The 19,340-nt window shown below is 51.2% G+C and overlaps 1 protein-coding gene across 1 annotated transcript in view; it reads right to left on the bottom strand.

The window, feature by feature from the left end:
* The window catches only part of LOC144593825 (phospholipase B1, membrane-associated-like), a 171,067-nt gene that overhangs the window by 61,752 nt on the left and 89,975 nt on the right, over positions 1 to 19,340 (bottom strand). Inside the window, exons 26-32 of the mRNA XM_078399942.1 lie at positions 15,771 to 15,875; positions 11,691 to 11,786; positions 11,010 to 11,081; positions 8,305 to 8,421; positions 6,604 to 6,672; positions 4,320 to 4,380; positions 2,213 to 2,271 (exon numbers count right to left, since the gene is read on the bottom strand). Of these exons, the coding sequence (XP_078256068.1) occupies positions 2,213 to 2,271; positions 4,320 to 4,380; positions 6,604 to 6,672; positions 8,305 to 8,421; positions 11,010 to 11,081; positions 11,691 to 11,786; positions 15,771 to 15,875 (579 nt within the window). The remainder of the gene's footprint in view (positions 1 to 2,212; positions 2,272 to 4,319; positions 4,381 to 6,603; positions 6,673 to 8,304; positions 8,422 to 11,009; positions 11,082 to 11,690; positions 11,787 to 15,770; positions 15,876 to 19,340) is intronic.

The following is a 19,340-nucleotide window of genomic DNA, read 5'->3' as shown; positions in this document are numbered from 1 at the left end:
TCATGTGCGGGGATCGCTGGGCGGCGCGGACCCGGTGGGCCGAAGGGCCTGTTTCCGCGCTGTATCTCTAAATCTAAATCTAAAATCTCACCTTCTCCATCATGGTCTGGTTTGGCTCAGCCACCAAGCACCACATCCGGAGGCTGCAACGGATCGTTCGCACAGCTGAGAAGGTTGTTGGCTGCAACCTTCCCCTCCATTGACCAACTGTACACTGCAAGGGCCAGGAAGCAAGCGGGCAAGATCACCTCTGACCCCTCTCACCCTGGCCACAAACTCTTTGAAGCACTTCCCTCTGGAAGGCGACTCCGGACTGTCAAAGCAGCCACAGCCAGACATAAAAACAGCTTTTTCCCCACGAGGAGTAGCTCTACTCAATAACCAAACGTCTGTAGCCTCCTTGTGCTCTGGTTTATTTCATTCACATGTTTAAACTATAATGTTGTATCCTTAATGTTTTAATGTTTTATGCTTTATTATTAATTGTTTACTGTATGTCCGTGTTGTTACTTGTGAGCGGAGCACCAAGGCACATTCCTTGTATGTGTACATACTTGGCCAATAAACTTATTCAATTCAACTGAATTCTTCTCGTGAATCTGAAGAAGGGGCCCTGACTGGAAAAGTCGTCTGCCCATTCCCTCCATGGATGCTGCCTGACCCGCCGACTTTAGTTTAGTTTAGATTAGAGATACAGCGTCGAATTAGGCCCTTTGGCCCACCGGGTCCGCGCCGCCCAGCGATCCCCGCACACTAACACTATCCTACACCCACCAGGGACAATTTTTACATTTATACCAAACAAATTAACCTACAAACCTGCACGTCTTTGGAGTGTGGGAGGAAACCGAAGATCTCGGAGAAAACCCACGCAGGTCACGGGGAGAACGTACAAACTCCGTACAGACGGCGCCCGTGGTCGGGATGGAACCCGGGTCTCCGGCGCTGCATTCGCTGTAAGGCAGCAACTCTACCGCTGCGCCACCGTGCCGATACTCCAGCACTTTGTACTTTGGTCAGAAGGTACTGAGAATACATTTAAAAGATGTAGTATAGATGGGGGCAACTTCGAGAGCGGGGCAGAGGTACAATCTATAGAGCCACTGCCTCACACCGCGGGAAAACCAGGCTCGATCCTGATCTCTGGTGCCGTCTGTGTGTGTGGAGTTTGCACGCTCTCCCCGTGACCACGTGGGTTTTCTCCGGGTGCTCCGGTTTCCTCCCACTTCCCAAAGACGTGGGGTTTGCAGGTTAATCGGCCCTCTGTAAATTGCCCCCTAGTGTGCAGGGAGCGGATGGGAAAGTGGGATAACATAGAACTAGTGTGAACGGGTGATCGATGGTCAGCGTGGACTTGGTGGGCCGAAGGGCCTGTTTCCGTGCTCTATTTCTAAACTAAAATCTAAACTAAAGATAAGAGCTGAGGCCTGGAGCAGATTAACCGTGGTTTTACCAATATGGTTAGTATGGGGAGGATGTGCCGAATGGCCTGTTCCTGTGTTGTAAGACTCTATGACTATGCACAATGGGATTCAAGCATCTGCAGTTAGTTGTGTCTTCATAACATCTTTTCCAATGGCTTTTGATAAGGTCATAAGGTCATAAGTGGTAGGAGCAGAATTAGGCCATTCGGCCCATCGAGTCTACTCCGCCATTTAATCATGGCTGATCTATCTCTCCCTCCTAACCTGGATGCCTCTATGACCTTAACTGGTATGTGGATAGGAGAGGTTTTGGGCTACATGAATCAAAAGAGGGCAAATGGGACTGGCATACTTGGGCATCTTGCTGGAGTTTTAGTTTAGTTTAGTTTAGAGATACAGCGCGGAAACAGGCCCTTCAGCCCACCGGGTCCGTGCCGCCCAGCGATCCCCGCACACTAACACTATCCTACACCCACTAGGGACAATTTTTACATTTACCAAGCCAATTAACCTACATACCTGTATGTCTTTGGAGTGTGGGAGGGAACCCCTAATGGGGTTAGGAGGGAGAGATAGATCAGCCATGTTTGAATGGTGGGGTAGACTTGATGGCCAGAATTCTACTCCTATCACTTCTGACCTTATGACAGTGTTTGAATGGTGGGGGTAGACTGGATGGGCCGAATGGCCTAATTCTGCTCCTATCACTTATGAACTTATGACAGTGATATTAATTTGCTTTTAAAAATAGCGCTGGTGGGAGTTAGTGACCAAAGCTTCACACTGACCGTCAGAGAGTCTCCCACAGCTCCAATCACCTGCACATCCGCTGGTCGAAGGGAATGAACTGAAAGAAAACACGTCAGGAAAAGATTAGGAGATCGATTGGGAAGGTTAGGACATGAGGAAATGGAGTCCTCACGAGGAAGAAGGGTCTCGACCCCGTCCCTTCTCTCCAGAGATGCTGCCTGTCCCGCTGAGTTACTCCAGCGTTTTGGGGCCTGTCTTCAGGAGAAGAATAATTAAAGGTACTGCATGTTTGTTGAAGTGGATGCTGAGGTTAACCATGCTTCAACATGAGTGTAAGACAATAACTGCAGATGCTGGTACAAATCGAAGGTATTTATTCACAAAATGCTGGAGTCACTCAGCAGGTCAGGCAGCATCTCAGGAGAGAAGGAATGGGTGACGTTTCGGGTCGAGACCCTTCTTCAGACTGATGTCAGGGGGGCGGGACAAAGGAAGGATATAGGTGGAGACAGGGAGACAGTGGGAGATCTGGGAAGGAGGAGGGGAAGAGAGGGACAGAGGAACTATCTAAAGTTGGAGAAGTCAATGTTCATACCGCTGGGCTGCAAGCTGCCCAGGCGAAATATGAGGTGCTGTTCCTCCAATTTGTGCTGAGCTTCACTATGGGACTGGAGGAGGCCCATGGCAGAAAGGTCAGACTGGGAATGGGAGGGGGAGTTGAAGTGCTCAGCCACTGGGAGATCAGATTGGTTAACGCGGACCGAGCGCAGGTGTTGAGCGAAGCTCAGATGCCTGATCTCCCGGTGGCCGAGCACTTCATCTCCCCCTCCCACTCCCAGTCTGACCTTTCTGTCATGGGCCTCCTCCAGTGCCATAGTGAGGCCCACCGGAAATTGGAGGAACAGCACCTCATATTTCGCTTGGGCAGCTTGTAGCCCAGCGGTATGAACATTCACTTCTCCAACTTTAGATAGTTCCTCTGTCCCTCTCTTCCCCTCCTCCTTCCCAGATCTCCCTCTATCTTCCTGTCTCCACCTATATCCTTCCTTTGTCCCGCCCCCTTCAACATGAGTGATTAGTTCCGTACGTATCAGTTACAGCAAACCCTGGCCACCCATCCAAGGAGTCATCTGCACACAAGGAAGAAACATCATTGAGGGGAATCGAGGACCAGAGGACGCAGGTTCAAGGTGAAGGGGAAAAGATTTAATAGGAATCTGAGGGGTAACTTTTTCACACAGAGGGTGGTGGGTGTATGGAACAAGCTGCCAGAGGAGTCTAGTTTAGTTTAGAGATACAGCGCGGAAACAGGCCCTTTCGGCCCACCGGGTCCGCGCCGACCAGCGATCCCCGCACACTAACACTGTCCTACACACACTAGGGACAATTTTTGTTTTACATTTACCAAGCCAATTAACCTACAAACCTGCACGTCTTTGGAGTGTGGGAGGAAACCGAAGATCTCTGAGAAAACCCACGCAGGTCATGGGGGGAACGTACAAACTCCGTACAGACGACGCCCGTAGTCGGGATGGAACCCGGGTCTCCAGCGCTGCATTCGCTGTAAGGCGGCAACTCTACCGCTGCCCAACCGTGACCGCTGGGTCGACGGTGAGGCTGGGACTATCCCAACGCATAAGGAACAGTTGGACAGGTACATGGATAGGACTGGTTTGGAGGGATATGCACCAAACGCGGGCAGGTGGGGCTAGGGTAGCTGGGACATTGTTGGCTGGTGTGGGCGAGTTGGGCTGAAGGGCCTGTTTCCACACTGTATCACTCTGTGACTCTATGAAGGGCCTGTTTCCAAACTGTATCACTCTGTGACTCTATGAAGGGCCTGTTTCCACACTGTATCACTCTGTGACTCTATAATGGGAGTGGGAGGACAGTTAAATATTAAATATTCTTCTGCTTAGTATTCTACCAGAGGCAGAGAATGGTCCTGAACGACAATCGGACTCTCCTTGATCGGACTTTGCTGGCTTTACCTTGCACTAAACGTTATTCCCTGTGTCATGTATCTGTACACTGTGGACAGCCCGATTGTAATCATGTATTGTCTTTCCGCTGACTGGTTGGCACGCAACAAAAGCTTTTCACTGCACCTCTGTACACGTGACAATAAACTAAACTGTAACTTACCTGAGTTTGGCATGATTTGTGATGGTGTCCTGTCTTTGCAATCCAGCTCACTGCCGAAGATCTGCCAATGAGGATCACATTTAAAATTCATTCTCACAATAGACAATAGACAATAGGTGCAGGAGGAGGCCATTCGGCCCTTCGAGCCAGCACCGCCATTCAATGTGATCATGGCTGATCATTCTCAATCAGTACCCCATTCCTGCCTTCTCCCCATACCCCACGTGCCCAGGGAGAGAATACTTCCCCCTTCCCTTTCTCCTCCATACCTGGCATCCCCATCTCCTATGCCCTATCTGGACTAGTACCTATTTCAGTCACCCCCCCCCCCTCCCCCCTTAAATTTGGGCGGTCACAGTGGCGCGGCGGTAGAGTTGCCGCCTTACAGCGAATGCAAGGCTGTTCCATCCCGGGTTCCATCCCGACTACGGGTGCTGTCTGTACGGAGTTTGTACGTTCTCCCCGTGACTTGCGTGGGTTTTCTCCGAGATCTTCGGTTTCCTCCCACACTCCAAAGACGTGCAGGTTTGGAGATTAATTGACTTGGTAAATGTAAAAATTGTCCCTAGTGGTGTAGGATAGTGTTAGTGTGCGGGGATCGCTGGTTGGCACGGACCCAGTGGGCCGAAGGGCCTGTTTCCGCGCTGTATCTCTAAACTAAATTCCTTCCTCGGGTTTCACAATTCGCAACTCTTCATCTAACTGTCTCACACCTTCTGGTCTTATCTCTGGCCTTTGTCCCGACCATCTGCCTCTCAAGTACTCCCTCGCATGTTCCAAACTTCTGCGTGTCACGCTTTGTCTTGCCTCTCGTTTCATTCTGCTTTCTTCCCTCCGTCCCACCCCACAACCCCCCCCCCCCACACAATTAGTCTGAAGAAGGGTCCCGACCCGAAACGTCATCTACCCCTGTTCCCCAGAGATGCTGCCTGACCCGCTGAGTTACTCCAGCACTCTGTGTCCTGGTGAAAGAATATCTCCCCTTCGCTCCTCAAAATTCTACAAAAGCTGACTGGAATTGATTTATTGATTATTCCATTTGGCCCACTAAGTCCACGCCGACCATCAATCACCCGCTCACACTAGGTTCGATGTTATCCTACTTCTGCTTCCACTCCCAGCACATTAGAGGCAGTTAACAAAGACTAATCATCAACAAACCCGCAAAGTCTTTAGGATGTGGGATGAAACCGGAGCACCCGGAGGGAACCCACGTGGTCACAGGGAGAAGGTACAAACTGGGACTTAGTTTAGTTTAGTTTAGAGATACAGGGGGAGTTGAAGTGCTCGGCCACCGGGAGATCAGGCATCTGAGCTTCGCTCAACACCTGCGCTCGGTCCGCGTTAACCAATCTGATCTCCCGGTGGCCGAGCACTTCAACTCCCCCTCCCATTCCATGTCTGACCTTTCTGCCATGGGCCTCCTCCAGTGCCATAGTGAGGCCCAGCACAAATTGGAGGAACAGCACCTCATATTTCGCCTGGGCAGCTTGCAGCCCAGTGGTATGAACATTGACTTCTCCAACTTTAGATAGTTCCTCTGTCCCTCTCTTCCCCTCCTCCTTCCCAGATCTCCCCCTATCTTCCTGTCTCCACCTATATCCTTCCTTTGTCCCGCCCCCTTCAACATGAGTGATTAGTTCCGTACGTATCAGTTACAGCAAACCCTGGCCACCCATCCAAGGTGAGGTCACGTGGGGCGCGGGGCGGTGACGTCACCTTTTGTCCCTTATTTGGGAGTGAGAAAGTTGGCAACCCCTATTGCCACAGAAGGCTGTGGAGGCCAAGTCAATGGATATTTTTAAGGCTGGCTTCAAGGATAAAGCATGGAAAATAATCATTTTCATCTCCAAAACCATTACTGAATCGTGATGGGCCTGGATAGAGTGGATGAGGGGAGGATGTTTCCACTAGTGGGAGAGTCTAGGACCAGAGGGCACAGCCTCAGAATTAAAGGACGTTCCTTTAGAAAGGAGATGAGGAGGAATCTCTTCAGAGGGTGGTGAATTCATTGCCACAGATGGCATTGGGTATTTTAAAAGCGGAGATCGACGGGTTCTTGATTAGTGCGGGTGTCAGGGGTTATGGGGAGAAGGCAGGAGAATGGGGCTAGGAGGGAGAGATAGATCAGCCAGGATTGAATGGCGGAGTGGGCTCGATGGGCCGAATGGCCTAATTCTGCTCCCTATCAGTTATGAATTTAGGGGAACGATTAAAGAAAAGATCATGAGTCAAATTACCCGGCACTATGTCCTCTTCCACAATTAGCAGTTTTCCTACTGACCTGCTTATTTTCTCCCGTGGTTCTGATGATAGATGAAGTTGTTTGCATGGGCACTTGTGTTGTGGATGTCTGGAAACAGAAAAGAAAAATTAGCTCTTTTTGTATCTTTATCTATAAACTAAAACTCTCGTTTATTTGTTTGTTTGTTTGTTTGTTCCTGAACTACAGCCAAAACGGTACACGATAGTGCGACAATTTTAGGCCCACCTTACTCACCGTTGTCCCTTTGGTGCCAATGGAAGACGTTTCATTGAAATCGGTGTTATATTTTTAAAGTTATTCACATTTTAAAGTTTAAATCTATCTCCTAGGGAGGGAGGGGGGGAGGGAGGATGAGGGGGGTTGACGGGGATGGAGTGGGGGGGAGGGAAAGGGGGGTGGGGGGAGGGTAGGGGAGGGGGATGGGTGGGGGTGAGAAGAGGGAGAGGAAGGAGGGGGCGAGGGGGAGGAGGAGGGAGGCGGAGGGGGTGGGGGGAGGGGTGGGGAGGGGGGAGGGTGGGGAGATGGGAGGGGGAGGAGAGGGTGCTGCACCAATGCAGGAGAGGTTTGGGCCCAACGGGTCCATTTGGTCTAGTTCCCACTAAATACCGAATAGATGAAATAGTCTTTTCATAAGTTTATAAATTCATAAGTCACAGGAGCAGAATTAGGCCATTCGGCCCATCAAGTCTACTCCACCATTCAATCGTGGCTGATCTATCTCTCCCTCCTAACCCCATTCTCCTGCCATCTCCCCGCACTAATCATGAACCTGTCGATCTCCACTTTAAAAACACCCACTGACTCGGCCTCCTCAGCCGTCTGTGGCAATGAATTCCACAGATTCACCACCCTCTGACTAAAGACATTCCTCCCCATCTCCTTCATAAAGGAACGTCCTTTAATTCTGAGGCTGTGCCCTCTGGTCCTAGACTCTCCCACTAGTGGAAACATCCTCTCCACATCCACTCTATCCGGGCCTATCACGATTCGATAGTTGTTTTGGCGATGAAAATGATCGCCTACTATGTTTTATCCTTGAAACGTGCAATCTTAATTCAAATTGTCAGTAAATCTCGAAGGTACACATTGGACATTACCCCCCTACACCCAACCCCCACCCCCCAATTCTCTTCCACTTACATCACGTCCTCTGGCTTCAGTTCACACCATTTACCTCCTCATCTCACAGTCTTTAGTCTCCTATTCATTTCTGGCCTTACTCCACCCATCTTCCCAGCAACCCCCTTCACCTGCATCCACCTATCACTCGCCAGGCTCTAACCCGCTTCTCCCCCTCCCCCCCACCACAATCAGTCTGAAGAAGGGTCCCGACCCAAAACGTCACCCATCCATGTTCTCCAGAGATGCTGCCTTGATCGGACTTTGCTGGCTTTACCTTCCATTAAACGTTATTCCCTTATCATGTATCTACACACTAGGGTTGCCAAGTGTCCCATATTAGCCAGGGTATCTGGAGAACATGGATACATGACATTTCACAGAGTGCTGGAGTAACTCAGCGGGTCAGGCAGCATCTCTGGAGAACAAGGATGGGTAACGATTCGGGTCGGGACCTGAAGAAAGGCCCACCACCCTTTTTCCACAGAGGTGATGCTTCAGCCGCTGAGTTACTCCAGCACTTTGTATCTATCTTTAGTGTAAACTAGCATCTGCGGTTCTTTGTTTAGGCATCTCATTGAAACTGGGTTTCCCACCAACCTTGTGCAATGGTGCAGCGGTGGTCTTGGTGGTCCGGGGGGGCTCTGAAGTCGTCTGGCCGGAGTTGTTTGGGTAAGTGTAGTTACTGTTCCGGTATGTTCTCAAGTAAGGCTGCTCCTGGTGTAGAAGGAGAGAACGCTTGATGAGTGTGCTGGCGAATTCCAAACCCTGCTTCGCTCGGTCTGAAGGAAGGGTCTCCACCCAAAACGTCACCTTTACCGAGGGTTGCCAACATTCTCACTCCCAAATAAGGGACAAGGTGACGTCACCGCCCCATGCCCCATGTGACCTCACCCAGCCAGCGGCCACGTGCTCCCGCTCCACCAATGACGGTCGCCCGGGCCGGGAGGCGGGTTGCTACACAACCTCCGTTAGTTGTCGCCCGGGCCTCCGAACCTACACTGTCCGGGCCTACACTGTCCGTGCCTACACTGTCCGGGCCTACACTGTCCGGGCCTACACTGTCCGAGCCTACACTGTCCAGCCCTACACTGTCCGGCCCTACACTGTCCGGGCCTACACTGTCCGGGCCTACACTGTCCGGGCCTACACTGTCCGGGCCTACACTGTCCGGGCTTACACTGTCCAGGCCTACACTGTCCGGGCCTACACTGTGCGGGCCTACACTGTCCGGGCCTGCACTATCTGGCCCTACACTGTCCGGGCCTACACTGTCCGGGCCTAAAGCGGCCCCCGGGCCTACAGTATCCGGGCCTACAGTGTCCAGGCCTACAGCGCCCCCTGGGCCTAATAGGGGACAAGGGCGGTCCCGTCCGGGACAAACCAATTTAGCCCAATATACGGGATGTCCCGGCTAATACGGGACAGTTGGCAACACTCGTGTGTAGATACATGATAAGGGAATAACGTTTAGTGCAAGGTAAAGCCAGCAAAGCCCGTTCAAGGATAGTCCGAGGATCACTAAAGAGGTAGATAGTAGTTCAGCACTGCCTGCCTTTTCCCCATATCCCTTGATTCCGCTAGCCCCTAGAGCTCTATCTAACTCTCTTTTAAATTGCACGAAAAATGTACCCGATGTTGGGGGAGTCCAGAACCAGGGGTCACAATTTAAGCATAAGGGGAGGCCATTTAGGACAGAGATGGGGAAAACTTTTTCACCCAGAGAATTGTGAATTTGTGGAATTCTCTGCCGCAGAAGGCAGTGGAGGCCAATTCACTGGATGAATTTAAAAGAGAGAGTTAGATAGAGCTCTAGGGACTAGCGGAATCAAGGGATATGGGGAGAAGGCAGGCACGGGTTACTGATTGTGGATGATCAGCCATGATCACAATGAATGGCGGTGCTGGCTCGAAGGGCCGAATGGCCTCCTCCTGCACCTATTTTCTATGTTTCTATGTTTCTAAAACCCACGCAGGCCACGGGGAGAACGTACAAATTCCGTACAGACAGCACCCGTGGTCAGGATGGAACCCGGGTCTCCGGCACTGTGAGGCAGCAACTCTACCGCTGCGCCACCGTGACCGCCCTTGAGTTTTAATTGTATTTAGGTGTAGTATTTTCTATTTTGGAGCTCTACCAGCTGCTCACAGTAATAAATTGAATGCAATCTGATACAATGAAAAACGTAGAACTCTAACATCACTTATCTAGGTGTGTAAGGTGCATCAGGTGTTCAAAAATCATGAGGGGAATAGATCGGGTAGATGCACAGAGTCTCTTGCCCAGATCAGGGGAATCGAGGACCAGAGGACATAGGTTCAAAGTGAGTAGGGGTTGCCAATTATCTCACTCCCAAATACGGGACAAGGTGACGTCACCACCCTGCGCCCCACGTGACCTCACCCAGCCAGCGGCCACGTGCTCCCGCTCCACAAATGGCGGCCTACGCAACCTCCGTTAGGCGGCGCCCGGGCCTCTGGACCTAGACTGTTCGGAGCTAAAATGTCAGAAACCTACAGTGTCGGGACCCAAACTGTCGGGACCTACAGTGTCCGGGCCTACAGTGTCGGGCCTACAGTGACCGGACCTACAGTGTCGGGGCCTACAGTGTCGGGGCCTACAGTGTTGGGGCCTACAGTGTCGGGGCCTACAGTGTTGGGGCCTACAGTGTCCGGGCCTACAGTGTCCAGGCCTACAGTGTCGGGGCCTACACTGTCCGGGCCTACAGTGTCCGGGCCTACAGTGTCGGGGCCCACAGTGTCGGGGCCTACAGTGTCGGGGCCTACAGCGGCCCCCGGGCCTAATACGGGACAAGGTCGGTCCCATACGGGACAACCAATTTAGACCAGAATTCGGGATGTCCCGGCTAATACAAGACAGTTGGCAGCCCTAACGGTGAGGGGGGGAAACATTTAATTGGAATCTGAGGGGAAACTTTTTCACAGAGGGTGGTGGGTATATGGGACAAGCTGCCAGAGGAGGTAGTTGAGGCTGGGACTATCGTAATGTTTAAGAAACAGTTGGACAGGTACATGGATAGGACAGGTATGGAGGGATATGGACCAAACACAGGCAGGTGGGACTAGTGTAGCTGGGACATTGTTGGTCGGTGTGGGCATGTTGCGCCGGAGGGCCTGTTTCCACACTGTATCACTCTATGACTCTATGAAGGGCCTGTTTCCACACTGTATCACTCTGTGACTCTATGAAGGGCCTGTTTCCACACTGTATCACTCTATGACTTCAATGTTGCTTTGTTACTGTGTCTACTGAGTAATGCTTGTCCACATGAAGCGTACAGTACCTGTGAAGGGCAGGCAAGGGAGATTGGCTGGTCAATTGACTGATTCATGTTCTTCCCGTCCAAAGGCTCCAGCTGGAATGCCAACACAAAGGTTAATTCAACTCATTCAACCCGTTTGAGCTGTGGAAGGGTCTCGACCCAAAACGTCTCCCATTCCTTCTCTCCAGAGATGATGCCTGTCCCGCTGAGTTACTCCAACATTCTGTGTCTATCTTCAGTTTAAACCAGCAACAGACACGCACACGCACACGCACACGCACACGCACACACACGCACACACGCACACACGCACGCACACGCACACGCGCACACGCACACGCACGCACGCACACGCACACACGCACGCACACACACACACACGCACACACGCACACACGCACACGCATACACACACACACACACACACACACGCATGCACACGCACACACACACGCAAACGCAAACGCACACAAACACGCGCGTGCGCGCGCACACACACACACACACACACACACACACACACACACACACACACACACACACACACACACACACACACACACACACACACACACACACACACACACACACACACTTGACCGGCGCACTCCTCTGCCACACTGACAGACACACTTGGGATCAGTGCAGAGGGATGGCCACACTCACACACACAAGGTAAGGGCTTCACGAGCAAGTGCTCACCATGTTATTCCACAATCCGCGTGCTCCCTGTGCATGCAACTTCACGCTGAAGTGAAAGCAGTCTGGGGCAAAGTAGGATTTATCCGGCACTCCGTTCTGGGGAGAGGAAAATAACTTTATTAGAAGATAACCCGAAACGTCACCCATTCCTTCTCCCCAGAGATGCTGCCTGTCCCGCTGAGTTACTCCTGCACTTTTGTGTCTACCTTTATTATAAGATATTTGGATAGATGCTGTACATAGATAGATGCATTGGAGAGGCCCTGTTTGAAGTATCATGTTCAGTTTTGGGCTCCCTGCTTTAGGAAAGATGCTATTAAGCTGGAAAGTGTGCTGAGAAGATTAATGAGGATGTTGCTAGGACTCGAGGGTCTAACCTACATGGCGATGTTGGGCAGGCTGGCCCTCTGTCCCTCTCTCTATCATTTTATCCCAGGGTAGGGGAATCAAGAACTATAGAGCATAGGTTTATGATGAGATTCAATAGGAATCTGAGGGGCTATGTTTTCACACAGAAGTTGGTGGGTGTATGGAACGAGTTGCCAGAGGAGGCCGTTGACGTAGGGAGTATAACAGCATTAAAGGAATCTTTGGATAGGAATACAGATAGGAATGGTTCAGAGGGAAATGGGCAAGATGTCGGCAAATGTTCAGTTTGGTTTGTTTTAAGTTTTAATTTGTTAGTTTAATTTAAGTTTGGCTTAGTTTTAATTGACCACCCTAGTTAAAGGATATAGACAATAGACAATAGACAATAGGTGCAGGAGGAGGCCATTCGGCCCTTCGAGCCAGCACCGCCATTCAATGTGATCATGGCTGATCATTCTCAATCAGTACCCCGTTCCTGCCTTCTCCCCATACCCCCTGACTCCGCTATCCTTAAGAGCTCTATCTAGCTCTCTCTTGAATGCATTCAGAGAATTGGCCTCCACTTACTTCTGAGGCAGAGAATTCCACAGATTCACAACTCTCTGACTGAAAAAGTTTTTCCTCATCTCAGTTCTAATTGGCCTCCCCCTTATTCTTAAACTGTGGCCCCTGGTTCTGGACTCCCCCAACATTGGGAACATGTTTCCTGCCTCTAACGTGTCCCAGATAGGCAAACAGTTGGCAACCCTAGTTAAAGGACAGGCAAACAATATGGCGGACTGAAGCCTATCCTTTTCAAGCCCTAAGGAGGCAGGGGATGGGGCAGGCAACCAATTTGCTTGTGGAGTGTGGATGGGAGAATTAAACGCTACCACGGGGCTCCACCAGAACGAGGAGAGGACATCATGCAACAGCTGGGTGTGAGCTATAGGGAGAGGTTTCGGGTCTGAAGTAGACCCAAAACATCACCCATTCCTTCTTTCCTAGATGCTGCCTGACCTGCTGAGTTATTCCAGCACTTTGTGATACCTACAGGGAGAGGTTGAGCAGGCTGGGTCTCTATTCCATGGAGTGCAGGAGGATGAGGGGAGATCTTGTAGAGGTGTACAAAATCATGAGAGGAATAGATCGGGTAGATGCACAGAGTCTCTTGCCCAGAGTAGAGGAATCGAGGACCAGAGGACATAGGTTCAAGGTGAAGGGGAAAAGATTTAATAAGAATACGAAGAGTACCTTTTCCACACAGAGGGTGGTGGGTGTATGGAACAAGCTGCCAGAGGAGGTAGTTGAGGCTGGGACTATCCCATCGTTTAAGAAACAGTTGGACAGGTACATGGATAGGACAGGTTTGGAGGGATATGGACCAACGCGGGCAGGTGGGACTAGTGTAGCTGGGACATGTTGGCCGGTGTGGGCAAGTTGGGCTGAAGGGCCTGTTTCCACACTGTATCACTGTCTATGACTCTATGAGGGGGTTCCCACAGCTGAAGACAAGAGGGAGGTGGTTGCCTTAGAGTCCTGACCCGAAACATCACCTATCCATGTTCTCCAGAGATGGTGCCTGACCTGTTGAGCATATTGGATCTATCTAAGGTATTAACCAGCACCTGCAGTTCTTTAGACTTTAGACTTTAGAGATACAGCGTGGAAACAGGCCCTTCAATCCACCGGGTCCATGCCGACCAGACTCGATCCTGACTACGGACTTTGTACGTTCTCCCCGTGGCCTGCGTGGGTTTTCTCCGAGATCTTCGGTTTCCTCCCACACTCCAAAGACGTGCAGGTTTGTAGGTTAATTGGCTGGGTAAATGTAAAAATTGTCCCTAGTGGGTGTAGGATAGTGTTAGTGTGCGGGGATCGCTGGTCGGCGCGGAACCGGTGGGCCGAAAGGCCTGTTTCCGCGCTGTATCTCTAAACTAAACTAAAAATCGGGCACTTCTCTGGGTGAGTGACACAGCTGGTCGAGCCGTTGCCTCACAGCCCCAGAGACACAGGTTCAATCCTAGTTTCAGGCGCTGTCTGTGTGTGTGTGTGGAGTTTGTGCGTTCTCCCTGTGACCACGTGGGTTTCCTCCGGGTGCTCCGGTTTCCTCCCACATCCCAAAGACGTGCGGGTTTGTAGGTTAATTGGCCCTCCATAAATTCCCATTAGTGTGCAGGGAGTGGATGAGAAAGTGGGATAACATAGAACCAGTGTGAATGGGTGGTTGCTGGTCGGCACGGACTCGATGGACCGAAGGGGCCTGTTGCCATGCTGTATCTTTCAATTAATTAATCAATTACCCTTTGATTCCTCTCAGTCTTGAGCTACCATCCACTTCATTGGAGACCCTCGGACTAATTTTAATTGGACTTTAATGGACTTTATCTTGTACTAAATGTTATTCCCTTTATTCTGTATCTATACACTATTGTCCCTGAACACCAGTCACTGAAAGTAAACATGCAGGTACAGCAGGCAGTGAAGAAAGCTAATGGCATGTTGGCCTTCATTGCAAGAGGATTTGAGTACAGGAGTAAAGAGGTCCTTCTGCAGTTGTACAGGGCCCTGGTGAGATCACATCTCGAGTGTTGTGAGCAGTTTTGGTCTCCCAATTTGAGGAAGGAAATCCTTGCTATTGAGGCAGTGCAGCGTAGGTTCACCAGGTTAATCCCCGGGATGGCAGGACTGTCATAGGATGAAAGATTGGAAAGACTGGGCTTGTATTCACTGGAATTTAGAAGGATGAGAGGGGATCTTATAGAGACGTATAACATTATAAAAGGACTGGACAAGCTAGGTGCAGGAAAAATGTTCCCAGTGTTGGGGGAGTCCAGAACCAGGGGCCACACAGTCTAAGAATAAAGGGGAGGCCATTTAAAACTGAGGTGAGAAAAAACTGTGAATTTGTGGAATTCTCTGCCACAGAGGGCAGTGGGGGCCAATTCACTGGATGAATTTAAAAGAGAGTTAGATAGAGCTCTAGGGGCTAGTGGAATCAAGGGATATGGGGAGAAGGCAGGCACGGGTTGTGGATGATCAGCCATGATCACATTGAATGGCAGTGCTGGCTCGAAGGGCCAAATAGCCTCCTCCTGCACCTATTTTCTATGTTTCTATGACGGCTTTGATTGTAATCATGTATTGTCTTTACACTGACTGGATAACACGCAACAAACGCTTTGCCCGGTACATGTGACAATAAATGAAACTGAACTAACACTAAACCCTTTGCTACTCTTCCACCTCAAATTTAACAGGAACCTGAGGGGCAACGTTTTCACACAGAGGGTGGTGGGTGTATGATACGAGCTGCCGGAGGAGGTGGTTGGTGCTGGGACTAAGACAACGTTTAAGAAACAGTTGGATAGGTACATGGATAGGACAGGTTTGGAGGGATGTGGGCCAAAGGTGGGCAAGTGGGACTAGTGTAGCTGGGACATTGTTGGCCGGTGTGGGCGAGTTGGGCTGAAGGGCCTGTTTCCACACTGTATCACTCTATGACTCTATGAAGGGCCTGTTTCCACACTGTATCACTCTGTGACTCTATGAAGGGCCTGTTTCCACACTGTATCACTCTGTGACTCTATGAAGGGCCTGTTTCCACACTGTATCACTCTGTGACTCTATGAAGGGCCTGTTTCCACACTATGAGTCCCTGAGAGGTAGAAGCAAGGCCACTACCGCTCCCTTTGTTGACAGCACTCTGGGCGAGGAGTGATCAGCGGTCACCTTGTCTCTCGGCATCTCGATGTCCTCCAGAAATGGCTGGATGACCACGGTGAAGTCTTCTCTGCTGTCATACCTTCCAGAGTCGATCAACACGTGCGTTCGTCTCTGAAAGAACAAATAGAGGTTGGTTTCGGCCCCAGGCGTGTGTCTCCCTCACGACCCCTTGCTCTGCAGGACTAGGCCTGAGGCATTATCGGGCCCCAATGTTAAATTAGGTCATAAGGTCATAAAGAATAGGAGCAGAATCAGGCCATTCGGCCCATTAAGTCTACTCCGCCATTCAATCATGGCCGATCTATCTCTCCCTCCTAACCCCATTCACCTGTCTTCTCCCCATAACGATTAATAACCGGACTAATCAACAACCTGTCTATCTCTGCCTTAAAAATATCTATTGACTTGGCCTCCACAGCCTTCTGTGGCAAAGAATTCCACAGATTCGCCACCCTCTGACTGGAGCAGTGGTAGAGTTGCTGCCTCACAGCGCCGGAGACCCGGGTTCCATCCCAACTACGGGTGCTGCCTGTACGGAGTTTGTACGTGACCTGCGTGGGTTTTCTCCGAGATCTTCGGTTTCCTCCCACACACCAAAGACGTACAGTTATGTAAGTAAATTGGCTTGGTAAATGAGAAAATTGTCCCTCGTGTGTTCGGGGATTGCTGGTTTGGCCAACTATCCCGTATTAGCCGGGACATCCCGTATATTGGGCTAAATTGGTTTGTCCCGTATGGACTGCCCTGGTCTCGTATTAGGCCAGGGGGGCGCTGTAGGCCTGGGCATTGTAGTCCTGGACACTGTACGCCCAGAGTCCGCTCTAGGCCCAGGGGCTGCTGTAGGTCCAGACAGTGTAGGCCCGGAGGCCCAAGAGCCCCCTAACAGAGGTTGCTCAGCAACCCGCCTCCTGGCCTGGGCGGCTGCCATTGGTGAATTGGGAGCACGTGGCCGCTGGCTGGGTGAGGTCACGTACGGGCGGTGCGGTGACGTCACCTTTTGTCCCTTATTTGGGAGTGAGAAAGTTGGCAACTCTAGTTTGCACGGACCCCAAGGGCCTGTTTCCACACTGTATCTCTAAACGAAACTAAACTAACAAAATCTCTCCTCATCGTCGTCCTAAAGGGCCTGTCCCACTTAGGCGATTTTAAGGCGACTGCCGGTGACTAGGCTGTCGCCAACAGTTCGCCGGGGTGTCATGGGCATGATCGTGAGGAGTCTTCCAAGAATCATAGCGGATCTCAGCGCGTTGCTGAGAAATCAACCGGAGTGAAATTTCTCGCCGACAGCTGGCTTGTCGCCTGGTATCGTTGCTTATTGTGGGCGCTGTCTGTCGCACGCTGTCCCCAGGTTTGCTAGGTTGTCTCAGATGCATTTAGAAGCACGTAATATTAAAATAAGTAAAGTCATTTCAAGATACCATAAAATACTTGTGTTTAACCAATTTATTTACCGTCAGGACATTTGACAGGTAGATTGGAGGTGACAGTTTGACGGTCAGGTAAGCGTGGGAATTTTTGCGATGTTTATGGCCATCAGCCATTACATTTAAAGTGGGCTCCCAACCCAGATATGCAACCCAGAAACCAGATATGCATCTCCCGTACATTTTCAAAGAATGCCCACACACTTTTCACAAAAATCCATTTAACCACGTTTAAAATTAAATTTCTTAATACAGCTATTAGTAAACTGGAAGTCAATCCAGTTTATGCCTTGTTACCGTGAAGCTTGGTTTTCAAGTAACCCGGGCAAGATGTTATAGTTCAAAACTCTCAAGTACTTACCGACTTGTCAGTGATTTCAGCGAAAATTAGGACGCCGGAGAAGCATTGACAGCGTGGGAATTTTGCGATGTTTCCGAAGACGGTGTAATCTCGACCTGACTCGGCATTGTCGTGGTCACTGTCGTGGTCATTGTCGTGGTCATTGTCGCAGTCACTGTCGTGGTCATTGTCGTGGTCATTGTCGCGGTCACTGTCGTGGTCATTGTCCTGGTCATTGTCGCGGTCACTGTCGTGGTCATTGTCGCGGTCATTGTCGCGGTCACTGTTGTGGTCATTGTGGTCACTGTCGTGGTCACTGTCGTGGTCATTGTGGTCACTGTCGCGGTCACTGTCATGGTCACTGTCGTGGTCACTGTCGTGGTCACTGTCGCGTTCACTGTCACGGTCACTGTCGCGGTCACTGTCGTGGTCATTGTCGCGGTCACTGTCGTGGTCATTGTGGTCACTGTCGTGGTCACTGTCGTGGTCACTGTCGTGGTCACTGTCGCGGTCACTGTCGCGGTCACTGTCGCGGTCACTGTCGCAGTCACTGTCGTGGTCATTGTCGTGGTCATTGTCGCGGTCACTGTCGTGGTCACTGTCGCGGTCACTGTCGCGGTCACTGTCGTGGACATTGTCGTGGTCACTGTCGTGGTCACTGTCGTGGTCACTGTCGTGGTCATTGTCGCGGTCACTGTCGTGGTCACTGTCGTGGTCATTGTGGTCACTGTCGTGGTCATTGTGGTCACTGTCGTGGTCACTGTCGCGGTCACTGTCGCGGTCACTGTCGCGGTCATTGTCGTGGTCACTGTCGCGGTCACTGTCGTGGTCATTGTCGTGGTCACTGTCGTGGTCACTGTCGTGGTCATTGTCGTAGGGTATAATAAAATGTTGGCGATCTGCTATGACTTTGACAGTCGCCGGCAGTCGCCTAAAAAATCGCCTAAAAAATCGCCTAAGTGGGACAGGCCCTTAAATGAACGTCCTTTAATTCTGAGGCTGTGACCTTCAGTCCTAGACTCTCCCACTAGTGGAAACATCCTCTCCACATCCACTCTATCCAGGCTTGTACCTAATGTTGGACCCTTTATCCTGTGTGCCTGCGGATGGCTTGATCGTAATCATGTACGGTCTTTTATTTGACTGGATAGCAGGCACATAAACACTTTTCTCATTTGTTTGTTTGTTTGTTCCTGAACTACAGCCAAAACGGTACAAGATAGCGCAACAATTTTAGGCCCACCTTACTCACCGTCATCCCTTTGGTGCCAATGGAAGAAGTTTCATTGAAATCGGTTATATTTTTAAATTCATTCACATTTTAAAGTTTAAACCTATCTCCTAGGGAGGGAGGGGGGAGGGAGGGGGTGGAGGGAGGGAGGTGGTGGAGGGAGGGAGGAAGGGGGTGGAGGGAGGGAGGAGGGAGGGAGGTGGTGGAGGGAGGGGGTGGAGGGAGGGGGTGGTGGGAGGGGGGAGGGAGGGGGTGGAGGGAGGGAGGAGGGAGGGAGGTGGTGGAGGGAGGGGGTGGAGGGAGGGAGGGAGGGAGGGAGGGAGGGAGGGAGGGAGGGAGGGAGGGAGGGAGGGAGGGAGGGAGGGGGTGGAGGGAGGGAGGGAGAGGGAGGAGGGAGGATAAAGGGGGTTGAGGGGAGGGAAGGGGAGGGAGGGAGGGAGGGAGGGAGGGAGGGAGGGGAGAGGGGGGTAGGGGAGGGGGGAGAGAGGGGGAAGGGGAGGGAAGGGGGAGGGGGAGAAAGGGGGAGGGGGGGAGGGGAGGGGGGGAGGGGAGGGGGGATGTGAGGGTGCTGCATCAATGCA

Source organism: Rhinoraja longicauda, chromosome 5 (assembly GCF_053455715.1).
Source record: "Rhinoraja longicauda isolate Sanriku21f chromosome 5, sRhiLon1.1, whole genome shotgun sequence".
Lineage (NCBI taxonomy): Eukaryota > Metazoa > Chordata > Chondrichthyes > Rajiformes > Arhynchobatidae > Rhinoraja > Rhinoraja longicauda.
This window is presented reverse-complemented; position numbering and strand designations above follow the sequence as displayed.